General features: G+C 39.4%; 1 protein-coding gene across 1 annotated transcript; it reads left to right on the forward strand.

The window, feature by feature from the left end:
- Positions 1–13,120: 13,120 nt before the first annotated feature.
- Positions 13,121–14,076, forward strand: B3GALT5 (beta-1,3-galactosyltransferase 5; the record flags this gene model as incomplete). The annotated part of the gene is given in 2 exon segments (XM_081326663.1): positions 13,121–13,661; positions 13,664–14,076. Coding segments are annotated over 2 exon segments (954 nt in total).
- Positions 14,077–23,937: the final 9,861 nt, after the last annotated feature.

Raw genomic sequence — 23,937 nt, forward strand, 5'->3', positions numbered from 1 at the left:
TGCATAGCAACAGCCACCAGGGGGCGTTGGCCTGGACGGTTTTGGCGGGAACCTTAGTTTTGGTGGGAAACCTAGGGCCAACCCCATTGGCTGCACGCCTACCTGGCTGGGTATTTAAGGAGGCCAGGTAAACCTTGTTCCCCAGTACGTTCCCCCCCCCACAATAAAGAGCTGAACACGTACTCCGGCTGGCGTCTCTTCCTTGCGTTGGACCCACAACACAATACTCACCCTCTGATAAATTGAAACCGCTTAATGCTCCTTCCACGGCAGAAACTCTCTCCCGCTGCACGCCTTCAGGCAACCACGTTCTTCCCCCCTCCCATCTCCCCCTTCCTCTTGCCTTACAGATCTTGTGGCTCTGGCTGACTTTGTTCTCATCTTGCGCCTGTTTCTCTACACTTCTCCCCGCTCTCCTCCTCTCAGTATTTCGCTGAGCGCGCAGGCATTCCATTTGCTTGCTTTGCCTTTTGAAAAAAAGCAAAACCAACATAATATAGAAAACAAAAGAACGCACACGAAAATGGGTGAAACTTTAATCAGCAAATACACACTTTCTCACAGACAGTTTTCTTCCCCCCCCAAAAAAAAAATGAGCCACAGGAAGGCCAATTTAAACTGACCAATCTAAAGTCTTGGGGAGCATTTATGACACTTCTTGTTCCTCTATGACATCTCCAGGGCATCAGTTAATCTGCTAGCTCAGAAATCAGTTATAGTGAAAGGAATACAATATTATTCAGAAACTTCTAATGAGTCTAAAGGACATTAGAAGAAGCCACCTGAAAATCCTAAGTAATAATGGTTGTCTCTCTAGCTCATCTAAAAGTTGACAAGTACAAATGTGATAAGCTGAAAATGCTAGCTAACCTAAACTGCAAGCAAAGGAAATACAGAAATAACTATAGGAGCCGAGCTTTGTTAACAGAAAATTAGATGGTGATAGATAGGATGTGTACAAAGGGGCTTCCTGGCACATGGGAGGGACAGTGGTTTTGGGCTGATAGAAGTAGTTTTATCGGATGATTAGGGAAGGGATGTTAGGATGTAAAAATGTGTCAAACAGCTCTGTAAGGTGTGACTGAACTCTTGTGTGGCTCTCATATCACCAAGCCTTAGCAAACACTTCTGTTTAAATAAAAATTTGTTGCTGGAATTCCAAGTGAGTTTGTTTGTTTTGGGATAGTAACCAGGTGTTACCCCATCCACCCAAGAACATTCTTATATTCATCCAAGAATCTCCAAGTTTAAGAGCACGCCTTGTCTGTGAGCTGGTTCAGGGGAGAGGGAGTTGCAATTCATCATTCCCGTAAGTGCCCCCGAATGTTTCTCTTACGGTTCTTGCCTAGGCAAGCTGTCAACGAAACCTCATTCCCCCCCCTCGTTTTCTTTAAGGCTCGGTTAGTCATAAATTATGACCTCACGGTCTGGATTCTTTAAAACAGGGGTCTTCAAACTTGGCCCTTTTATGACACGAGGACTTCAATTCCCAGAATTCCTCAGCCAGTGTGCCTGGCTGAGGAATTCTGGGAGTTGAAGTCCACGTGTCATAAAAGGGCCAGGTTTGAAGACCCCTGCTTTAAAAGGTGGTCGACCAGGTTGTGGTTTAGTATATAGCTCCGGGGACGTTTTTAAGACTGGAGGCGAGGAACGAAGATGCACAAAAAGTGAATTTACAGAGGAAACCCAACTCCTGTTTTCTCTAGTCTTGACTTCTAGACAAAAGCAGGGCGACGAAGCTGCTGTCGGGGAGAACGGTGGAATATTGCCTGGTAATAGCTCAAGGTGGGCCGGCTTAATCTCTCATTTTTCCCCTTGAATATGAAGTGAGAATATTTGCGGGCAGTTGCTAACTCCTCTTCTACTGCCAATCAGAGGTTGCCGCGGCAGGAGACTACAGACAAGCGCGGGTTTCCATTTCATTATCTGGATGGAGAGGATTTATCTTCCGAATCCAATCAGTTTAAAGGGCTGTTCCTGGTGGAATTGGCCCCGGGATGGCTCCAGAAGCTCCAGGAACTGAATGTCAAAAATGTGATTTTTTCCGGTTTTTCGGGTTTTGGTCCCCTTTGGAGAAAAATCCGAGACTAACCACATGAGACTTTATGCAGCACAGCTAACCGGGGATGGGACTGGGGGCCGCGTTGTATAAAGGGAAGGGAAGAAGGAACTTCGGAATTTGCTCCAATCGGTACTCGACTGCCTGTGTTTTGAGAGGCGGTGGAAGATTTCAAAGTCTGAGCTATTCTGTTTTCGTGTATGTAAAAAACTGAATCATGCTTTGATTCAAAGGAAACCTGATTCACGCGGACCTTTTTTTATTTGCTGAAAAAAAAGAAAGAAAAGGAATTAAATCTGCCAGCTTTCTTCAAAAGGACAGCTAAAATGCTCTGAGAATGGGGGAACTACCAATAAATCAACCAGGAGAGGAGAAACGGTCTTTTGTCGGAAGAGTGCTGCAGTTTCTGGATTATTATTATTGGAGAATTAAAAAAAAACTAAACCTGGGAAACATTCTCTCTTCTATGCAAAAGGAACAAAGGCTCTGTCTTCAGGTCTGGCTAGGAAACATCTAAATCTGAAAAGCTGTTCTCCCTTTTTTCTCCTCCCCCCTCCAGCTTTTCACAGTTTCTGATTAGGATTGGTCCTATTTAATTACCAAGTAAGATAGGAGCAGAACTTCCAGCAATAAATTGAAGGAAGGCTAAAGTTTTAGCTTTCCTAGATACACATTGATCCTTGAGTGGACCAACTGTGGTTGCTTTTTTGCTCGGGAAGGCCAGAGACTTGGAAATGGTTCATTGAATTCCAGCTGATTGTACTAACTAAACAATCAGTTTAGAAATATCTAAGATATTTGCAAACATTAAGGGGAAAAGAGAGCATGTGGATGTGTTCTTTTGCTGAATAATTTTTATAATATTTTTTGTCATCTATGCCCATATCTGATAAATATGTTGTTGTTAGCTGCGAAGTCATGTCCGACCCATCGCAACCCTATGGACAATGTTCCTCCAGGCCTTCCTGTCCTCTACCATCTTCTGGAGTCCATTTAAGCTCACACCTACTGCTTCAGTGACTCCATCCAGCCACCTCATTCTCTGTCATCCCCTTCTTCTCTTGCCCTCAATCTTTCCCAGCATTAGGCTCTTCTCCAGTGAGTCCTTCCTTCTCATTAGGTGGCCAGAGTATTTGAGTTTTAGCTTCAGGATCTGGCCTTCTAAAGAGCAGTCAGGGTTGATTTCCTCTAGGACTGACCGGTTTGATCGCCTTGCAGTCCAAGGGACTCGCAGGAGTCTTCTCCAGCACCATAGCTCATAGCTGATAAATATACTGCTTACCAAAATATAATCAAGAATTTAATCTTTTGCTTAGGACTATATGTATGCATGAACAATAATATGGTAGATTTTGAATTGAGAGAAGTACCTGGAAGATCAGAAAACAGAATGCTCCCAGTATTCAGTAAGCACATTAAGCCTGTATCAGGTGAAGTGCCTCTGATCAATAGAGGCATAATCAAGGTGCTGTTGCCTTCACTATCCTGGTGCCCATCTGATGTTTTATTGCCCATTTAAGCCTTAATCCAGGGGTAGGCATGGCTGGCTCAGGAATTCTGGGAGTTGAAGTCCACGAGTCATAAAAGAGCCAAGGTTGCCTACCCCTGCCTTAATCAAAAGAAGCAAGCTAATGTGGCAACTGTTGGAATTTGAGTCCAAATGACCAGGAAAGATCCAGTTTAGCTAGAAGTAAAAACATACTCCAGTCAAGTTTGACCTTGGGGAACTTAATAAACACATCCAGAATAAGTCAAAAAGGGACCCTGGAGGTCTTCTAGTCTCACAGGAGACCCTATATCATTTCAGAAAAATCATTGTCCAATCTTTTCTTAAAAATCTCCAATGATGGAGTACCCACAACTTCTGAAGGCATGCCATTCCAGTGATTGATTGTTCTGTCAGGAATTTTGTCTTATTTCTAGGTTGGTTTTGTGGATTAGTTTCCATCCATTGCTTCTTTTTCTGCCTTCAGGTTCACCCCCTTTTCTTTTGGGCAGTTGCTTAAATACTGGAACACTGCTATCATGTCACCTTTACTCCTTCTTTTCATTAAACTAGAAATACCTGCAACCATTCTTCATATGTTTTAGTCTCCCAGCCCCCTATCTAATCTTTGCTATTCTCTGCACTCTTTCTAGAGTCTCAAAATCTTTTTTATATAGTCGTGACCAAAACTGGATGCGGTATTCCAGTTTTATACCATTATAAAGTGGTACTAGCACTTCACATGATCTTGATTCTGTCCCTATGTTAATGCAGTGTAGGACTGTGTTGGCTTTTTTAGCAGATGCAGCACATTGCTGACTCATATTTAAGTGATTGTCCACTAGGACTCCAAGTGTATTTCTTTGTCAGGATGTGCATTTGTAAGAAATTGGCAGAGGTTTAAGGAAAGGCTTAGCCAAATATGAGTTGTATAACTTTATAAGGAAACCATTGTGTTCCTTCCTCTCGATAGCTGGAATTCACTTTGAAACATTGGTTGGAGTTACTATTGTGAACTTCCACTTAATTTTAATTGTATAACTGTAGGGAGGTTACTGGAGTCGGGCTGGAGTCTCTATGTGTTATTTAAATTCTTCTATTATAGTACTCCATTAACACACAGGTTGACTTGGGAGGGGGTGTTGCTTTTGCTCTTTGTTAGCTTTTTAAAAATTTGTATTTTCAAATGTTTGTTTCAGCAAAAAAATGAAAAAGAAGAAAACTGTATTATCCAGTTTTGGTCACCACAATGTAAAAAAGATGTCGAGACTCTAGAAAGGGTACAGAGAAGAGCAACAAAGATGATTAGGGGGCTGGAGGCTAAAACATATAGGGAATGGTTGCTGGAATTGGGTATGTGTAGTTTAACGAAGAGAAGAGTGAGGGGTGACATGATAGCAGTGTTCCAATATCTAAGGGGCTGCCACAAAGAAGAGGGAGTCAAGCTATTCTCCAAAGCACCTGAAAGCAGGACAAGAAGCAACGGATGGAAACTAGTCAAGGAGAGAAGCAACCTAGAACTAAGGAGAAACTTCCTGACAGTTAGAGCAATTAACCAGTGGAACAACCTGCCTCCAGAGGTGGTGAATGCTCCAACACTGGAGGTTTTTAAGAGACTGGACAGCCATTTGCCTGAAATGGTATAAGGTTTCCTGCCTGAGCAGGGGGTTGGACTAGATGACCTCCAAGGTGCCTTCCAACTTTATTATTATTATTATATGGTGGACTTGTAAAAAAGTCAAAGCTTTTTGGATTAAAATCTGGTGGAACATGCAGAAGATATTTAAGAAAAAGATAAGGTTTTTTCCACAGTTATTTCTGTTGGGTATTATTACAGATTGTACTGTTATAGATACTAAATTGATGTTGAATTTAATTATGGCAGCAAGACTTTTAGTAGCGCAATATTGGAAGAAGGAGGAACTGCCTACTATAGAAGAGTGGACTTTGAAAGTTTAAAACCTGGCGGAAATGGCAAAGATTTCAGCATATTTGAAAGAACAATCGCAACAGAGATATATTGTGGAATGGAGAAGATGGATCGAGTATATTCAGAATAAATATGGGACTAAAAAGTTTCATTTAGCATATGAATAAGTATTAGTTTTATATGATATATTATTAGGTATTCATTATTAGTTAGTTATTTAGTTATGTTTAAGGGGAGTTAAAGTGTGATAGAATTTAATGTGTTTTATTTTAGTTAGTTAGCATATTTTAGCTTAAGTTTGTAAAAGTTAATACCCTGTATTCAGCTCTGGGAAGTCGGGGGGGGGGGAGGGGGAGGGAGGGTAAGTGGGGGGAGGGGGAGGGAGGGAGTTTATGTTTTTAAAATGTATTTTAAAACTTTTCAATAAAAAAAATAAAAAAAAAAATTAGGTACCAGAATTGCTCTAAGACAGAACTCTCCCAGGAGATGAAATATGGCAAGTTGCTCTTTCACTTACCATTATATCCATATGTTAGAAGCTTTTTCATTCACATACACACAAAAAAGTAAGTACCTCTTTTCTTACCAAAGCTTGGTTTCTTATAACATGACAATCGGAAACATGAAGCAAAATAAGACATAAACTTGGCCTACAATAAGTTACTGAAATAATATGGTGGTAAATATTTAAAATATGTTATGGCTCTTAAATTTATGCTGCAAAGCTCTCAATAGCCACCGGGTGGCAACAGAGAGATATATATAAAAGAAATCTTTTCCTACCATCTAGTGGTCAAGATTTTAGAAACTCTGATCTGGGAATCTTTTCAGTGCACAAATATAATTTTAGACCTATATTGTTGTTGATTTGCATCACATAACAGAAGACTTCTCAAACTGTGGAAACAAAAACTAACAAAAATTAGTTTAGTTCTCCACTAAAATTACAAAAAATGTTTTTGTCCCTATCAGTAATTCTTCTATTCTCTAGAGTACAAAACAGTTTGACAGTTAGAGCATGTTTTCATACTGCAGTACTACAAAATGTTTTACATTTTATGGCAATCATGAAAATGCCAATCACTGAACCTCAATCCTTTGGTTTCAGTTTTTCACTTTCTAAGAGGAACAGAATATTTACTTAGTTGTGATAACAGGTATCATTATCTCTTTAACTGATTAACAGATTTTATTAGATATATTTTCATTGCTGTACTTTAACCTTGGCGATACTTGTGTCGATGCCACTAACATCGGATGTTCTTGCTTCGATAACAGAAGGAAATACAGCCATTTTCTCTATTGTTTTTAGAATTAGTTGCTGCTGGGAGGGGGAATAGGGATGAGAGTCCAGCTAGTCATAACAATAATAACTTAGTCATGGGAACCCAAGGACATTGGGCCCAGAACTGATAGTATTTTGGCAGGCTGGGGAGAAAGCCCAGGCTTCAAGCTAATTGTGATTTATGACTGTTTTTTGAAGGAGGGAATTGCACTCTGTTACCTTGTATCCGGGGGAGGGGAATTTAGTTTCTGGTTTCATCTATATAGTGCCCATACTTTGTTTTTCAGATAAAAGATTCTTTAAGATAAGCAATGCCTCAAAGTTCTTTTGAAGAGTTTCATCTGTTGGAACCATGACAACTTCTTAACTATTAAATTATAATTTTCAGTTAATTATTAAAAATCAGTCTGCTCATTGGTCACAGGTCCAGGCCTCATCTAATAATGAAATAAACAAATTCTTGCAGCAGTCATACAGAACATGATCAGGATACAGAAGCTGAAATATTTAATTACGATCTTCCTGTTAAACGTCTAAGAGGGACTGAGAGATGTTCAGAATATTTGATTGTGTGTCTGTTGAAACAGCTATTATATGGAAAAGATTTTAAACATGATGTTCTTTTCCCCATAAAGACAGTCAAACTTTTCTAAACAGTGATCTACCAGCTTATCCAATTCCCGCTCTATCTTGTGCTTTAACGCAAATGGTACTCTCCTAGCCTTCATTCTGATGGGCTGAACCTGGGGGTTTAATTTAAATGAAATTGGGGGGCTGGTGTATCTTCCTAACTGCTCATCAAACACGTCTGCAAAATCTTTGCTGACAGATTCAAGTGAATGGCAGCTCCACGTCTGGTGAATCCCCGTGATTCCAATGCCCAGTGCTTTGAACCACCCTAACCCCATGAGGCTGGTTCGCTGCCCTTCTACGACCAATACATTCAATTTGCCCACGAACCCCCTGTACTGTACCATCACCGACGCCTCCCCCCGAACGTTAATTGGTGAATTTTGAAAGTCAGAGAGGGTCAGTCTGGATGGCCTCAAGGGAACCCGCTGGCTGCTCTGCTCGCAAATTTCTTTAAACGTTCTGGCGGAGATGATTGACACGGCTGACTCTGAGTCCAGTTCCATCGTGCAGGGGATCCCTTGCAGTTTCACCCTTAATTTTATTTTTGGGGTGAGTGTCGGAGGGCCCCCTGTTGAGCAAACAACTGCCCGTCCCTCCATGTGGCTGACCGTCAGTCTCTGCAACCGTTCCCCAGTACCTGTAGCAGACTGGAACTCCGCTCCCACTTTGTGCAGGCTGTCCCGTTGCTTGCTCCTGCAGACCAACGCGATGTGCCCGGTCTTTCCACACGCCCAGCACTTCGCCGATTTGAACCGGCAGGTAGACCGGGGGTGCTGTCCTCCGCAGCTTGCACAACGGGTAGATCGGGAGCTGTTTGTGCTGCAGCCGGAACACTGGGTAGACCGGTTTTGCCCACAGCCACCGTGCTGGGTAGACTGGGGGCCGCAACCACAATGCTGGGTAGACCGGGGCCGGTTCGCACTGTAGCCAGGGAGTTGGGTAGACCGGGGTGTGTTTGCTCTGCACCTGCACTCCTGGTACCTCAGGTCCATCGCGGCTGGTCTTAGCTCCCTCAAGTTGTCTCGGGTGGAGGTGACGGGTCGAGGGTTTCGGTGTATGGTGTCCACTTCAGATGCTGCTCCTTCTGCCTCGCTGCAGCCGCTCAGCTGGTGGATGGATCCGCTTTTCCTCGCGTCAGACTCCTCGGCCACGTCCCAGGCTAGGAACTCCTCCTGAACGTCTCTCAGGGTTAGCTTTTGCTTTGCGAACAACTTCTGCCGCAGCTTCCGATCCCGCAACCCACAGACGATACGATCCCGTAGCCTGATTTCTAAATTCTCAAAATTGCAGAGACGGGCTACTTGCCTTAGGGCAGCCATATATTGTTTAGCAGACTCACCCGGGCGTTGGTCCCATTTTTCGACGTATCTGGTCTGAAGTGTTCGGTCAGTTTTGCCAGCAGTTCGTTGTACCCGATGGTGTGGACGTCGTCGGGTGAGCAGAGACCGACCGCCAGCTGGTATGTTTCCGTTCCGCAGCTGCAGAGCAGCGCCGCTGCTCTCTGCCGGTCCTCCTTAACCCTGTTCGCCCTTAGATAGCACTCGAGCTGTCCCACGAAGGCTTCCCACTCTTCGGGACGGTTGCTATTAAAAAGGGGATACTGACCCAGCTGTGCCATTCTGCTGTCTCGGGTTGTCCTGCGTCCTGATCCGGTGCTGCCGATGGGGTCTCGTCCACGGCTAACGATGTCCAGCGCAGGATCCCACTTTTGTCGCCAGTGTAAAGTCGCGTGGTCGCACACAGAGACGGACACTCAGCTGGGTAGTAACTTCTTTATTGAGGTCAGGAACGAAGCTGGGGAAAAGGGTTTACCAGGCATATCTTTATACCTGCCCAGGTGAATACCATCCAATGGATTCAAACCTGGGCTTCCCGCCAGTGCAGGTGGCCAATAGTTTTAAACCCTGGCTTCCTGCCAGAGCTGACCATGCCCCTGGGCTGTCAGGCTTGTTCAAACCAGGCTTTCCTGCCAAAAGCGGTTATAGCCTGGAGCTGTCCAGTCCCCTGCTGTGCTGACATCCTGTGTATGCTTTTAATTGCATACACTACAGGAACAATGTTTCAAGTGTACAGAGCATGTGGATGGACTGATTTCCCATTTGTGGGAACTCTTATTTTACACCACATCTGGCTCCTGGGATCCAACAACCACCATTCTTTCTTTTTCTTCCCACCAATACAGAGCTTCATTATCTTGTTTCTGGTACTTATCTGTAGATGTTGATTGAAATATAGCTGCCCTGCTTAGCTATCAAGCAGTATGCAACAATGGCTAGAAGTATTAAGAAAACACTTGGTTTCAAATAGGCAAATAAATTTCCAGCACAACTTGGAAACACTTTAAAATGCAACAGAAAAATGAGGTCTTTGTAAACAGAAAAAGTCATATATATTTTTTAACAAATGACCTTTATGTTCTGTTAATTGAGAACACTGGGGAAAATGGGGGTAATACTAGGAATTTATTTCATTTCTCTTACATTCTGGAATTATGAATTTTCATTGTTCCAGAATCTTCAGGAGCTTAGATCAGAGGAGGCCCCTGAGTGGTTGACGTTCTTTAGCTGTAGGATCAGCACTGACTGGCTCCAGAGTTCGCTGTCTGTGTTTTGAAGCCACCTGAAACTAAGATGATCACAGAGTGGGTTCAAACTATTTTGAGAGAGACTGGAGCTGTTGTGATTCAGGGTCAGCCTGTGGGTTCGGCAGTTGGGTCGGACGACTCAGAGGAGGAGGAGGAGGAGGGGGGTGTTGAAGAGCTTGCTGAGGGGGTTGGACAGCTTGATGAGAGCCCTCAGCCAGGCCCCTCTCATCTGGTCATGACGCAGACCCAGCTGTGTGAGCCTGACAGCGTGGATGAAGATGACCCACAGCTGGCCCTGTTCAAGAACGCCTGACGCAGGAGGCAGTCAATCAGGAGTAAACAGAGGAAGGCAATGGGGCTCCTCGGAAGGAGGCAGAGAGAAGCCACGCCCTGAACTGTATTTAAGGGGGAATGCGTGGGAGGGCTGGTTTGCTGAAGGCAACCGCTTGAAAAGCTCCTGTTTCTTAGTTCGTGTCCTGTTCTATTTGTTTTTGTAGCAATAAATTTGGCAGGCGTAATTCCAGCCTCTTGCCTTCTTGTAAAAGGGGTTGTCCCTGCCTTTTCTGCAGGGCCGGTAGCAGGCTGGTACAGAACAGGAGCAAAGAAAGATGGTGTGGAAGAACTCTTGGCTAGCACCATGCTAATATGTGGTCATATCCATGTTTTATCTTTATACGGCACACATTTCTCCAGTCAATTGAGGGTGCTATTTATTATTAGAATACTCTTGTCTAGAATTGCAGGATGGGAAGGATTAATAAGCAAACCCAAATCTAAGTCAAACAAAAATACCTCTCTAGCCAGTTTTGTGTTATAGATAAGACATAACAAAAATGTAAGAAAAGAAGCACATACAAGTTTTGTGATTATACCCTATGGACTGATGCTTCACTTCTGGGTCATGATTAGCCCATGTTTCATTGGCTGTCATGATACTGAGAAAAAAAACCCCGTCTTACCTTTATTCTTGTATCATGATAACAATTGCTGCAAATTTTAACTGAAGCCTTTCATTTCTGCCATCAGCTTGTGAGGAACACACCTGGTACAAAACTTCCAGTACTGTAGCACATCACAAACATCGGTAAGGTGACACACACATTCCTGTGAAATGCCAAGATAGCAGTTTCCCTATGAGAAGAAGAAATGAGTGATCAGTACACAACACTTCCAACTGTCCTTAATCAGTTCATCAACTTTTCTCATGTGATACTACTTTGTAAATTTGAATATCAAGGCCAATCTTGAATATACAATTCAATTCCTCCTGATTTGCATTTTCTGGCTCAGGGACACCCAGTACTCAATAGTCTTCACCATAAAGAGCAGGCATTCAGCAGTGAATTTCAGCTGAAAGGAGTATCTCTCAAAAATTCAACCGCGAGGATGATTACTCACTGCAAGCTTCCATTTCAGCACAATTTGTCACAGCAACATCTTGCCAACTTAGCTGAAAGATACCAAAGTACTGCCATCAATACTGCCATCTGCTGGTGATTTATAACATTGGAGGCATTGCTTTTCATCCATCCCTCATATCTCCATGTCCTACTTCTGCACACTGTCATTTGGCAGGTCCTTGGAGGTGATTTTTTTCATTGCCACCCACATTCTTTGGAATTCCCTCCTGGTGGAGCTTTGGTCTGCTTTAGGAAATGCAGAAGCTTTCCTCTGGTACAAAAGGAGGGTATTTTATAAAATGCAGGTGGGCTTTGCAGCATGTATGTTTTTAAAATGAATCTTTGTTCTCTCTGTATTTAGATTTATGGTAAAAAAAATGCTAAAGCTTAGGGAATTTATGGCATAAAGTATAAGAAACAAACAAAAACCCTGTAAATGTATTAGAATTTTACATCTAGTTTACAATATTGAGGACAACCCTTTTATTCATTCTTACTCATCCATTTTGGCAAGGCTTATACTCAACACTGAAAAGAAACCCACTGCCAATGTCTGCAGTACCTTTATTTTCTAATAGGCCAGGGTGCTTTTGGATCTGCAGATATATGAATGCTAGATATATGAATTAGCAAATATTCTAAAATTACTGCATGATTAAAAACTACAAGCCGTATCTCTGAAGTGGTAGCTTTTGCTTTTTCTCTTGGCCATATTGATGAGAAATAGAATTAAAACAATAAAATTGACATTCAAGGTTTGAATATTCAAACAACATATCAGCTTATCCTTGTGATTGAGAACTATTATTATTTTTCCATAGGCATGTTGAAGAAATAAGAATTCCTGGGGAAGACCTTTGTCCGAAAGATACTGGATTTTACATAATGTGGCATTCTTTTATTTCTTTTACTGACCCAGCACTTTTTTCTGCATATAGGGTATGTCTGTTTTTCCTCCAATTTGCCTTTGTGTAAATTCCTTGCTTATTGCTCCTTATTTGCTAAATTCAGTCCTCAATTTGTTGTCCACCCAAACCTGCAGGGAAAACACTTGGCTCAGATAAAAAGGATACACTTTTTTTAATTAATTAAAGGACCTAATTCAGGGATGAGAATCCATGTCCAATTTTTCCTAAGCATATAGTTCTCAACATCAGATTGTCTGATTATACACAGAATTGTAGCTCAGCATCAGCTTTGCTCCTCCTCCTTTTATATCAATACAAGGATTTAATCTTTTCCATGTAGCTGTCAGAATCCATTTATATCATACTCATAAATGTATGTTTAAAACATTATTCCATGGATTCTGCCATCTCCCGAGGAGGAACGAACGAATGTGGATTCAGCCTGCCTTAGGCATTTCAAAGATTAAGAGAAGTCTTTTGAACTGGGGGAACAAAAGGGAGGGTTAGGGTAGGAGGCATCTGGCTTGTGTCTCCTTTTGAATTTGTAGGAAGAGAGCAATAACCATAAAAATCCAAAGTTCCTTTTTCCCACGAAAGGGATGACACGAGGTAAATGATGGGGGACTGACCAAATGGGGTTAGGGAAGGGGGTTGAACAGGGAACTCTTTATAAGGTTTCAATTTGTAGAACAATATTAGATCCTGTCTTGTATTCCCACAACCAATGTCATAGTAAAGATTCCTTTTGGACTAGAATTGGCTCCAAGAGTTTTGTCTTCCTAAGACGTGGTTTGGGGTGGGTCCTGACAGTAGCCCTTTTTCTTTTTCCCCCTAGATGGCTTCCAAGAGACTCAGACAGATATCTTTTTTGACAACCATGTTGGTCTTTGCTGGGTTATGTTTTTTGATCATGTGGAGTTCAGTTGGAGTATGCATCTTCTGTGAGACCAAAACTGAGGACATATTTTTAAAACAAGGCAATGGACAATTTTTATTGGTACCTCATTCAGATTGTAGCCAGATCCCTCCATTTCTGGTCATTCTTGTAACTTCCTCTCCTACTGATTTAAAACTTCGTGTAATAATCCGTGAGACCTGGGGCAAAAAAAAAGTAATAGAAAATAAATTGATTGTAACCTATTTTCTTTTGGGAACTACCTTGAATCCTGAAGAACAGGTTGCTGTGATTAACGAGAGTCTGAAATATAGAGATATTATCCAGAAAAACTTTTTAGATACCTATTATAATTTAACATTAAAAACTCTGATGGGCATTGAATGGATTCACACATTCTGCTCACAGTCTAGCTTTGTAATGAAAACAGACTCAGATGTGTTTGTAAATACCTACTATCTGACTGAACTCCTGCTAAAAAAAACAAAAATACCAGATTTTTCACTGGCTTTTTAAAACAAAATGAACGTCCAATACGGCAGATATCTAGTAAGTGGTATATGAGTGAAAATGAATATCCAAGAAATACATACCCTCCTTTTTGTTCAGGGACTGGCTATGTTTTCTCAACAGATGTTGCTAGTCTGGTGTACAGAATTTCTGACAATATTCCCTTTGTTAAACTGGAGGATGTATTCATTGGCTTGTGCCTTGCTGAACTTGATATCAAACTGGAAAACCTCCATTCCAAGCAAACATTCTTCCCTGAAAGACTTAAATTTTCACCTTGCCGCTTTAAGAAAATTGTAACCAGCCATTTTGTGAAACCTCATGAACTGATGATCTATTGGAATGCACTGGAGAGATCCATGAATGAAAAATGCCCTGATGGCTGAAATCCTCCTGAACTGGGGACAGATGGCTTTGATGAGGAAATGTGTCAAAATTATCTTCAACTAGGCCAGCAACAGGCAAAAATCTGAAATACTCAAATTGTTTGTTAGAGATTTCATAGTTCATTTAGCCTGATGTTTCCCAGTCTCTGAAAATGTAGAATGTGTGGACTTTAATTCCTAGAATGCTTAGCAATGGATATGCTGGCTGGGGATTTCTGGGAACTGAAGACCACCCATCTTAAAGTTGCAAATTTGACCTTTTTCCTTTGACCAGTATCTTTCTTGATCAATGTGTTTTGCTGAATCAAAAAGTTTTTCCATATATTTGTGACTGTTCCTGTAGGTATAAGAAGTAAATTGAATAAGGTGTCTTTATGTGAGGCTTTTGCCTTTCCATATTTCTTGAAAATGTTTTTCTCTTTCTCCTTCTTTGCTTCTCTTGTCACTTCCTTTCTCTCTGATGTTTTCAACATCTCTACATTCCATTTTATCCAATCTGCTTTTTATCCTCAGATTTATTTTGTAGTCTTAAGGGATGAGTTGTTTTTTTTCCATTTCTTGTAAATTTTTTCCACTAGGATTAAATTATGTTTTCTTGCTTTGTTAAGTTCCATGTTTGAGTCTCTATTTTCACTTTTATGTCCATTTATTTGTTTTGTCTGCTCCTTCTCTGTTGCTGTTTCTTGTTATAAAGTTAATTTAGAGATAGACTGATTTGTATTTTCAAAGTTATTTTGGATTTCTTTGTGATTTGAATTCATTGTTATTTGAATTAATTGCAATATACTATATATCTCCTCTTGAGAGATATTTATGTTTTCTTGATGTGTTCTGTCTACATGTTTCTGATCCATGATGGCCAAAAGTTGGAGTTTTCCTTCTTATCTGTAAATAGCTTTAGAGTCCCGGTTAAATAGATATTTGTAATCCAAAGAGTTCAAAAAAGATTTTTTTTCTAAACTTTATAATTTTCTCTTTGTCTTCAGCCCAGATTGTTGTCATTTTTTTTGTCACAGCTGTTCCCTATTATTAAAGCTTTGAAGGTCACAAACACAGATTAGCTTTTCCCAGGTTTTGGCAAGTTCTCTATGGAAATCATAGCTGTAATAATCTTCATCCACCACTAGGTGTCAGCGTCCATTTAGTTTTCAATATGAACAATGGTCTTTAAAATGAGAGTCTTAACCACTCAACAATCTTAAACTTGGTTCAAAGTTAAATTTTAGCTTTCAAGTTTATAAATTTATTTCACTACCATATATTTTGATCCTCCATAGAAATTTTAATTTGCCATTTCCATTAGTATAAGGATGGGGCAGAAGTCCCCCGCCTTCACTTTCGGAGGTATTTTGCTTCTTGTGGATCTTTTCCAGGAAATTATGTGTAGGATAGAAAAGGGAAAATCAGATCCCTCACCCAGTTTCAAGCACGCTGTTTACTGTTGTGCTGGTTAGTTCTTTTGGATTCCAGTTGCAAGTAGCTTGGGCTGATCAATGGAATACAGCCTTTCTCCTGTTGGGTTAGGAGGCTTTCCCCAAGATGAACGGAACAACCGCCATCATTCCAGAGCCGCCTGGGCACCCTTTTTTCTTCGCCGCCTCTCTGAGGCGGCTTGGACCCAATTTTCAAAGTGAAAATTAAGAAAACAGATGATGGGATCTACCAGAGAGAATATTTAAAAAAGAAACATTTGTTTGAATATGGATAAAGAAATAGAAAAGATTCTGAATACATATGTCATTCTAAGAGAGATGAATTCCTTAAATAGTACTGTATGCTCCCCCCCCCTTTTTATTTTATTTCTTGATATAAGTAATATAATACTGCTGAAATGGCCTAGATGAAGGAAATGTTTTAGATAATTAAATGTGTCTGAATTTAGGCAAATTATAATGTATAAAAAAGAAAAAATGTTTTGAATAAGAGTTAAAGGATTAGATGAATAGGCACATTAAATGGAATATTTAAAGATTAAATATATTTTTAATCATGGTTAAAAAGAATAAGAAATTTTGGGAATGAATATATATTAGCTTAGGAGGAATATATACTGCTGAAAAAAAATAAAGGGAACAGAAAATAAGACATCCTACTATTAAATACAGTACATTGTGTTGTTTAAATGTTCCCTTTATTTTTTTGAGCAATATATATTTTAAGTAGTATTTTACTTTTTATGTTTCTTTACTCTTGCTCTCTTTTCCTTTTGTTTACTGTTTTTACCTATTCTTTAAGAAACGTAAAAGTGTTGAGATGGTTTATATGGGAAAAATGGATTTAAATCTTTAAATATAATTAACTGTTGAGAAAATCTTAACCAGCAAGAATACTTTAAACTCTATGGGAGAAACAAATCTAAGGACTGTAACAGGATATAAGATGAGGCAACCAGAATGATTAGATAGAAAAGAAATATTATATTGATGTGATAATTATTTCTAGGAATATTGGGGAAAAACCATATATGTAACTTATTTATTAAAATAATAACTGTATTATTTCATGGTTTGCAAAGAAGTCATTTTGGGGAAAAGGGGAAATCAACTAAATGTACTATGTAGATTATGGATTATAAAAACCAAATGTTAATGATTTTTCTTTACAAATGTAAACCCAGCAAACACACTGTTTACCCACTATTAAGTGATTTATGTTTAAAAAAATTAATAAAATATATGGGGGAAAAATAAAGTTGCAAATTTGGGAAATATTGATTTAGATGAAAGAGTTTTGATTGCACTATTTTATACACCAGTCCTGTGTGTGTTGGCTAAGAAGCAAGTCTTACATTTAATTGGCTTATTCCCTAATTAAATTGCATAATATATGCCCTTCAGTTGCAAATTGAAAATCTCATTTCCTCTAATGACATTGTCCTTTTGAACTTATCATTTTGTTGTTTTTATCAACAAATATTTTCCACCACTGTTACTAATGTTATGTAATGGTATGTGGGAAGGATCCTGGGAGAGAGGGCAAGGAGATACTGTCTAGGGCACAGGTCTCTGGAGCTGCATATGGCTCTTTCAGCCATCTCCTGTGGCTCCCAGTCCTCTGCAATGCGCAGTCCCCCCCCCAAAAAAAAAAGTGGGACTAAAAAAGTTCAACCAATCAATTCAAACTTCTCATGGAAAAAAAAAACACCTTGCAAAGCTTGAATTGATTGGTTGAAGTTCTTTGGTTTGTGGGACTGCCCACAAATCTCTTTTCTTCCTTGGACTGCACATGGCGGCAGCAGAGGAAGAGACAGGAGGACTGCTGGAAAGGTGAGTGGGTCGGTCAGATGGGGCGTGCCGGGGAGGGGAAGTTCTCTGTGTGTGTGTGTGTGTGTGTGTGTCCTCTTCCTTTGGGCCAAAGTCGGAGAGCACAGTGGCTACCACGCCGGCCTGGAGCACCTCCAGCATCTCTCAGCGAGTGCACTACGCTGCCCCAACAGCAGCAGCCATCGCCGGAATGATTGCTCAGCCCTTGCTGCTGCCATGGGGGCCGGCCCAGGAATTTGTTTCTGCGGGGGAGGCGGATGCTGATGGAGATGCGGCAGACCTCCAGCGTCTCTCTTGCCACCACCTCCACCACTACTGTCGGCTTCCGCTACGGCCAAACCCGGGCAGCCTCCTCCACCCCCAGCAGTGGCATCCGGAGGTTTTCTGGTTACATCAGAACCAAGCAGCAAGTGGAAAATTTAGCAGTAGCAGCACTACCGGGAGTGGTTTCAATTGGCCCCTTCATTGCCAAGCGTCCCCATAGAAGTCAATGGAGGCGCCGCGGCTGGCCTTTCGAGTGAATGAGAGCGAGAGAGAAGCTTTTCCAAACAAAAAGTGTTCAGTTAACAAAATGTCTCGCTTAGCAACAGGAAGTTAGGCTCCAATTGTGGCTGTCAATCAAGGACTACCTGTATTTATTTGATATAAATAATATTTAAACATTTACTGGACAATCATTCTAAGTCAAGGGTGAAACCCAAGGTTTTCCAGTGACGAAAGTTTCTATCAGCAGAATCAGGAAGGAGAAAGTGTTGTTTTCTCCTGAAACCTGCCCCCGCCTGCCATGTATCAGACTTCTCTGGAGGATGGGAGAAAAGTTCCAGCGGGGGAGCTGTTTGGCGATAAGAAGAGAAGAATGCTTCCTCTAAGGATTGGGACAGGGTCAAGGATAGTATCATTGGACATAATGGAGAGGGTTGGTTGTTGAGCTATTAGTTGTTTTTTTTTCAAATCCGATAATGTTTTTATTACTATTGCTGTTGCTATTGCGAGTCATCTAGAGTGTGTTGGATGGTTATATAAATCTTTTGAATATATAAATGAATATGTAGAAATATAGGGAAAAGCAAAGAGGTTTATTTTTGCTTTTTTAATAAAATAAATAAATAAATGTCCCAGTCATCCGGGACGATTGAAACAGCGCATTTAGAATTCAGATGTAAAGTTCTTCAATCATTGCACATAAATGAATGCTTCTGCTGATTTGATAAGATGCTTCTGTAAATAATTACATTTTGAACTGGCAAATTTTCAATATCTTTTTAATTTTTATCCAACGAAGTGCTGTAACATATATATTTTTTAAAAACAAAAAACAAAACACATGGTTAAAAATTAAATACTTGTATATTCCACCAAACATGCTTCCAAGCTGGCCCTTGGATAGAATTAGCTGTACAGATATTTGTGAAAAACCCAATGTACAAAAGATTTCTTTCTTTAAATGAGCAAGTCTGTTTTACTGACAAAGAAGGAAGTTTATGTGAATCAGGAAAATATCTGCCCTTAACATTCTCAAACGTGTAAGTGGTTGCTGTTAACACGTTTCAATATTGGCTTTTCAAGCTAATTTGATTTGAAACTTTCAAGAGAGCAATAAAGCTGGTGTCATTCAGAGTCGATGCTGATTTACAGGAACTAAGATCCAAAGCCTCCATGTTGAGGGAAAGTGTAATAAATATTTTAAGAAGCTATATATTTTTAAAGGTTTAATGTGGTTCTTGACCGTGTCTAATTGCAGGCATCTAGGGTAGGCCATGTTTATAGGACCTCATGGAAAAGAGACTTTAATTTTAAAAATAATTAACTGTTTTCTAAGATTGGACAAGGATTGACTAGTCATAGATATTATGGACATCTAAAGTAAACTAACAAACAATTTAAATAGAAAGTATATTTTATATACATAAAACATCATTTGCAAATATTCATATCAGAAGCCTATGTTACATTGTTTATAAGAAACATGCATTCCATTATGTAAATATAGAAGCTGTAATGTTTAAAGTATTATATTAAATAAAATGCTTTTTCTATTCTTGGATATTGCATTGTATTGCTTTGGAGTGCTTATATTTTCCTCAAGCATTTAGTTGATACTTGTATTTTGCTTTTTTTTTCACATCCAACCTGTGTATTTTACATCATTCACAGCCTCATTATAAAATTCTTGAAAATAAAACGATGATGTACCTGGGTCCTAAATGTGATTCCTAGGGCAGGGAAATCACAGCAGTTACCTCTATCTAATTTAATTTTTTCAGATTTGTTCCATTAAAAAAAGAAATTATGCTTTATTACAAAATCTCCATCCTAGTGTGTTCCAAGGAAAAAGATCTTTTTTCAGTATAAATGATTGAAATGACATCTTTATAATTCATACATCAACATTCTCGATGAGAAAGAATAGCAGTTCTTCCTCCTCTCCTTCAAGACCATTCCCTCTTCCTCTGCTACCTCCAGGCATCTTTTCTCATGCTTCATCTAGCCTTCTGCAGAAAACCAAAGGGCACACTGGGATCAGTGCATAGGGATAGGCTGTTTCAAACTGGTGTTTGAGTAAGGCTGGGTTCCATATTTAAACTGGCCAATTTCTTCCACAGAATATTTCTATTTATAGAATCAAAGCTGCACTAACATCTACAAAGACAGTCATCCAGAATTATGAGATACACTTTGAAACAACTTACCCTCAACTTTCCCACCAATTGTCACAATCAGACTGATGTGCACACAGACACAGATATATTGCCAAGCCCCAGATAAGGTCAATTACAGGTAGTCCTCGCTTAACGTCCATTCATTCAGTGACTGTTTGAAGTTATGAAGCTGGGAAAAATAGATTTGTGACTGGTCATTGAACTTATGACTGCCATAGCACTCCTATGGTCACATGATAAAAATTTGAGCCACCCATATTTATGATCACCCCACTGCCACCTCCACCATCCTACTAACTGACCTTCAATTCCATCAGTCCCTAACTCTCCCTCCTGCATTCTGCCTATGCATGGAGAGGCACTGTGCTCTGAACTTCTCAAAGCACTGCAATTCTACAGCTGCAAGCGGCCCTCACACACCCTCCCCACCCAGCAGCAGCCCTTCTGTGCTTGCACCGTACTTTGCCACCCAACTGCACATGCCTGCACACCCTCCCCCACCTGGCAGCAGCCACCCCTAGCCATGCCATGCCGCACTGGCCACTTACACATGCTCCTTCAGCCCTGCTGCACTCAGCCTAGACCTCACTGGCCCCTCGCACATTCTCATGCATCGTCTTCCACTCGACAGCAGCCACTAATCTCTCTGCTGGTCTACGTCCTTGCAAACCACCTGGTACTTTCAACTTCCGGTTGGTTTCCCCACTGACTTTGCTTGTTGGAAGTCAGCAGGAAGTTGTGAGTAGCTCCTTGCTTAATGACCTGCAATTCTCAGTTAATAATGGCAATGGGGACTTTTGAGATTGCTGTTGCTAAACAATGCACTCGCAGTCATGTGACATTGCCCTTTACAACATCATCCCTTAGAGCTAGAAATTCCTATTCCAATTACCGTTGTTAACTGAGAACTACCTATAATGTGATATTCAGAAACATCAGGCTTGGAAATTATTTGAAGGGAAGAATACCATCAAGTTATAAAGTCTATAGATTAGGGAAACTGAAAACAACATCTCTGAATTCAGTGGCAAACTACTCTTACAACCCTCTCCCCACAATCCACTACACGTATGTATGTATCCATCAGCATATGGATTATCAGAAACTGAGTTCAAAGGAATATTTATTGTATGTTGAAAGTATTTGTATTTGCATTTATGAACTTTATTATGATGTTATGACCTGGAATTTTAGCTTTATTATTATTTTTAATAAAGGTGATATAAGCATTTTAGCATGCCACCCATGCCTCTTCTTGAAGTTCAGGAAACCATCTCTTCTTTTTAGCCAAATACATTTTTTTAAAATATGCAATAGTCAATCCATAAGCTAAACAATAGGGAATAGTATTCTGGAGTCCTTGAGTGTTGCAAGCATTAAAGAAATAAGCCTGGACAGTAAACATAATTTTAAGTGTGTCTGTCTTTTTTATGTCTAATTAATATGTCTTATTATTTGATTTGTTAGTTTCTGACACATCACATATATCGAATGAATGTATCATTTTTTTCTGTACCTTATGTAAAAACTTGTCAGAATCATTAGAGGTACAGATAGTGAAAAAGGTTAAATATTTGGGTATCTATTTATCAGCCAAATGCTCAACAATAAAAGAAGACAATTATATAAGGCTATTGAAACAAATAAAGCTAGATTTGGAAAAGTGGAAGAACTTACAACTGTCACTACTAGGAAGAATTGCTACAGTTAAAATGAATATATTGCCTAAGATCTTATTTTTATTTCAAACAATTCCGATAAAACTTGAGAAAAAATTCTTCCAAGAGTTAAATTCATTAATTTTGAAGTTTGTTTGGCAAGGAAAGAAAGCTAGAATAAAGATGAAAATGTTGCGAGATGCTAAGGAAAATGGAGGTTTTGGACTACCCGAGTGGGCTTTGTATTATCAAGCATCTGTATTAACATGGGTGAAAGAATGGATAACTCTTAGGAATAAAAGGTTGTTATATTTGGAGGGACATGACTTACAATTGGAGTTGCACGTTTTTTTGTGGTACAAGAAAAATAAAATTCATAAGTATTTCCAAAATCACTATATTAGAAATGCTTTGATAACAGTATGGGAAAAAAATCAAAACTAAAATATATGTAAAAATTCCAGGGTGGCTATCAACGATGGAAGCTTTTTCACATCCAAATTTGGTAGATTTTGAAAAAATTTGGACATATAGAGACATTTTAAATACTGCTGGGAGATTAAAATCGAAACAAGAACTGAAAAATCAGGGCATCAACCTGTCATGGTGGGTATAATTACAAATACAAAATAGATATGAAAAATATGTGAAACTGTATGGGTTTTATAAAGAGCAAACTGTATTTGATAAGATATTGTTAACCTCTGATGAGAAATTAAGAAAATGTATAACTTTTTGTTAATTTTGGAGATGGAAAGTGAACAAACTAAAGAAACAATGACAAGGTGGGCGAAAAACTTTGGTTATAATATAGAACTAGAAAAATGGCAAAAAGTATGGGAGAGAAATTATAAACTGACAATGTCAACTGCATATAAAGAAAATTTATATAAATGTTTTATAGATGGCACCTGCCACCAGCAAGATTAGCAAAAATGTTTAAAAATATGTCAGATAGATGTAGGGAAATGTAAACATAATTCAGGCACGTATTATCATATCTGGTGGACGTGTGATAAAGCAAAGGCTTATTGGAAAAAAATACATGCTTGGTTAGAGAAAATGTTGGGAGAGCATGTAGTATTTAATCCTGAATTTTTTCTACTAAGTATAATACCAGAAAAGATTAATAAGCAAAGTTTATATTTGGTTCTACATATTACAACAGCAGCAAGAATAACTTTTGTGCAATACTGTAAAAATGAAGGAATACCACCAGAGGAAGAAGTAATTAAAAAAAATTGGAATGCGCTAAGATGGACGGACTAACTATGAGACTGAAAGATAAAGAAGAAACAGAATACTACCAAAGCTGGAAGTTATTCTACAAATGGGTAGAGGAAAGAACCAAAGACTAGGATTTGACTATGTATTAGCGTTTTTGAACCCAGACTGCATGCTGGTTGAAAAATTAACATATGTATGTAAGGAAAAAAGAACTAATAAAAAGCTTTTAAAAAGGGGAAAAAAAGAAAAAAGAAATAAGCCTGGACAGGAAACATAATTTTAAGTGTGTCTGTCTTTTTTATGTCTAATTAATGTCTCTTATTATTTGATTTGTTAGTTTCTGACACATCACATATATCAAATGAATGTATCATTTGTTTCTGTACCTTTTGTAAAAACTTGACTTCCCTTAATAAACAGTTTTTGTTTTGCCTGAATTGGAGATTCTTATTTTCAGGGGGGGTGAAAAGATTCTTATCAGGCTCTTATCAGCTCCATGCCAACCTTGGAGTCCCTCAGTTTCTAGGTAACAATGTTGGGGCTATAATCCTATTTAGGGGTCTCCATGAAGGAATAGGAAAGGGTCAAAAAATCAAGATGGTAGCAATGATGTTGTGATGGAAACTCAAGTCTTTTTTTTAACAGGTTCTGCATGCGACATTTGCACAAAAAAGGGGGGGGCAGGGATTTGATCACCTATCTATATAGGTTTCTGGTGTAAATTGCCAGCTTGGGGGTAATAATAATGGAAAACACCAATAGCTAGGGTGGAAGGCAGCAGGTTAGAAAAGACATTAATGTAGCTGAAAAGCATTTTTTTTTTGCTTTTAAGTATTCAACACTTGTAAATCCCAAATATTTTGTATGACATTAGGCACTATGCAAAGCCTGTATTGTATAGGTTTTGCCATATTTTAAACAGATCTATGGATGAAAACTGTGACAATTTATAGATTTCTTTTTCTTTGCCATCTAATAAGACTTTTTGTCTACTCACCATATCTGACCTTCTTTTTTTCTTCTTATTTTGATAGTGCACTTTTTTAAAAAAAA

This window comes from Vipera berus (assembly GCF_964194415.1).
Source record: "Vipera berus genome assembly, chromosome: 4".
In the NCBI taxonomy this organism is placed as follows: Eukaryota; Metazoa; Chordata; class Lepidosauria; order Squamata; family Viperidae; genus Vipera; species Vipera berus.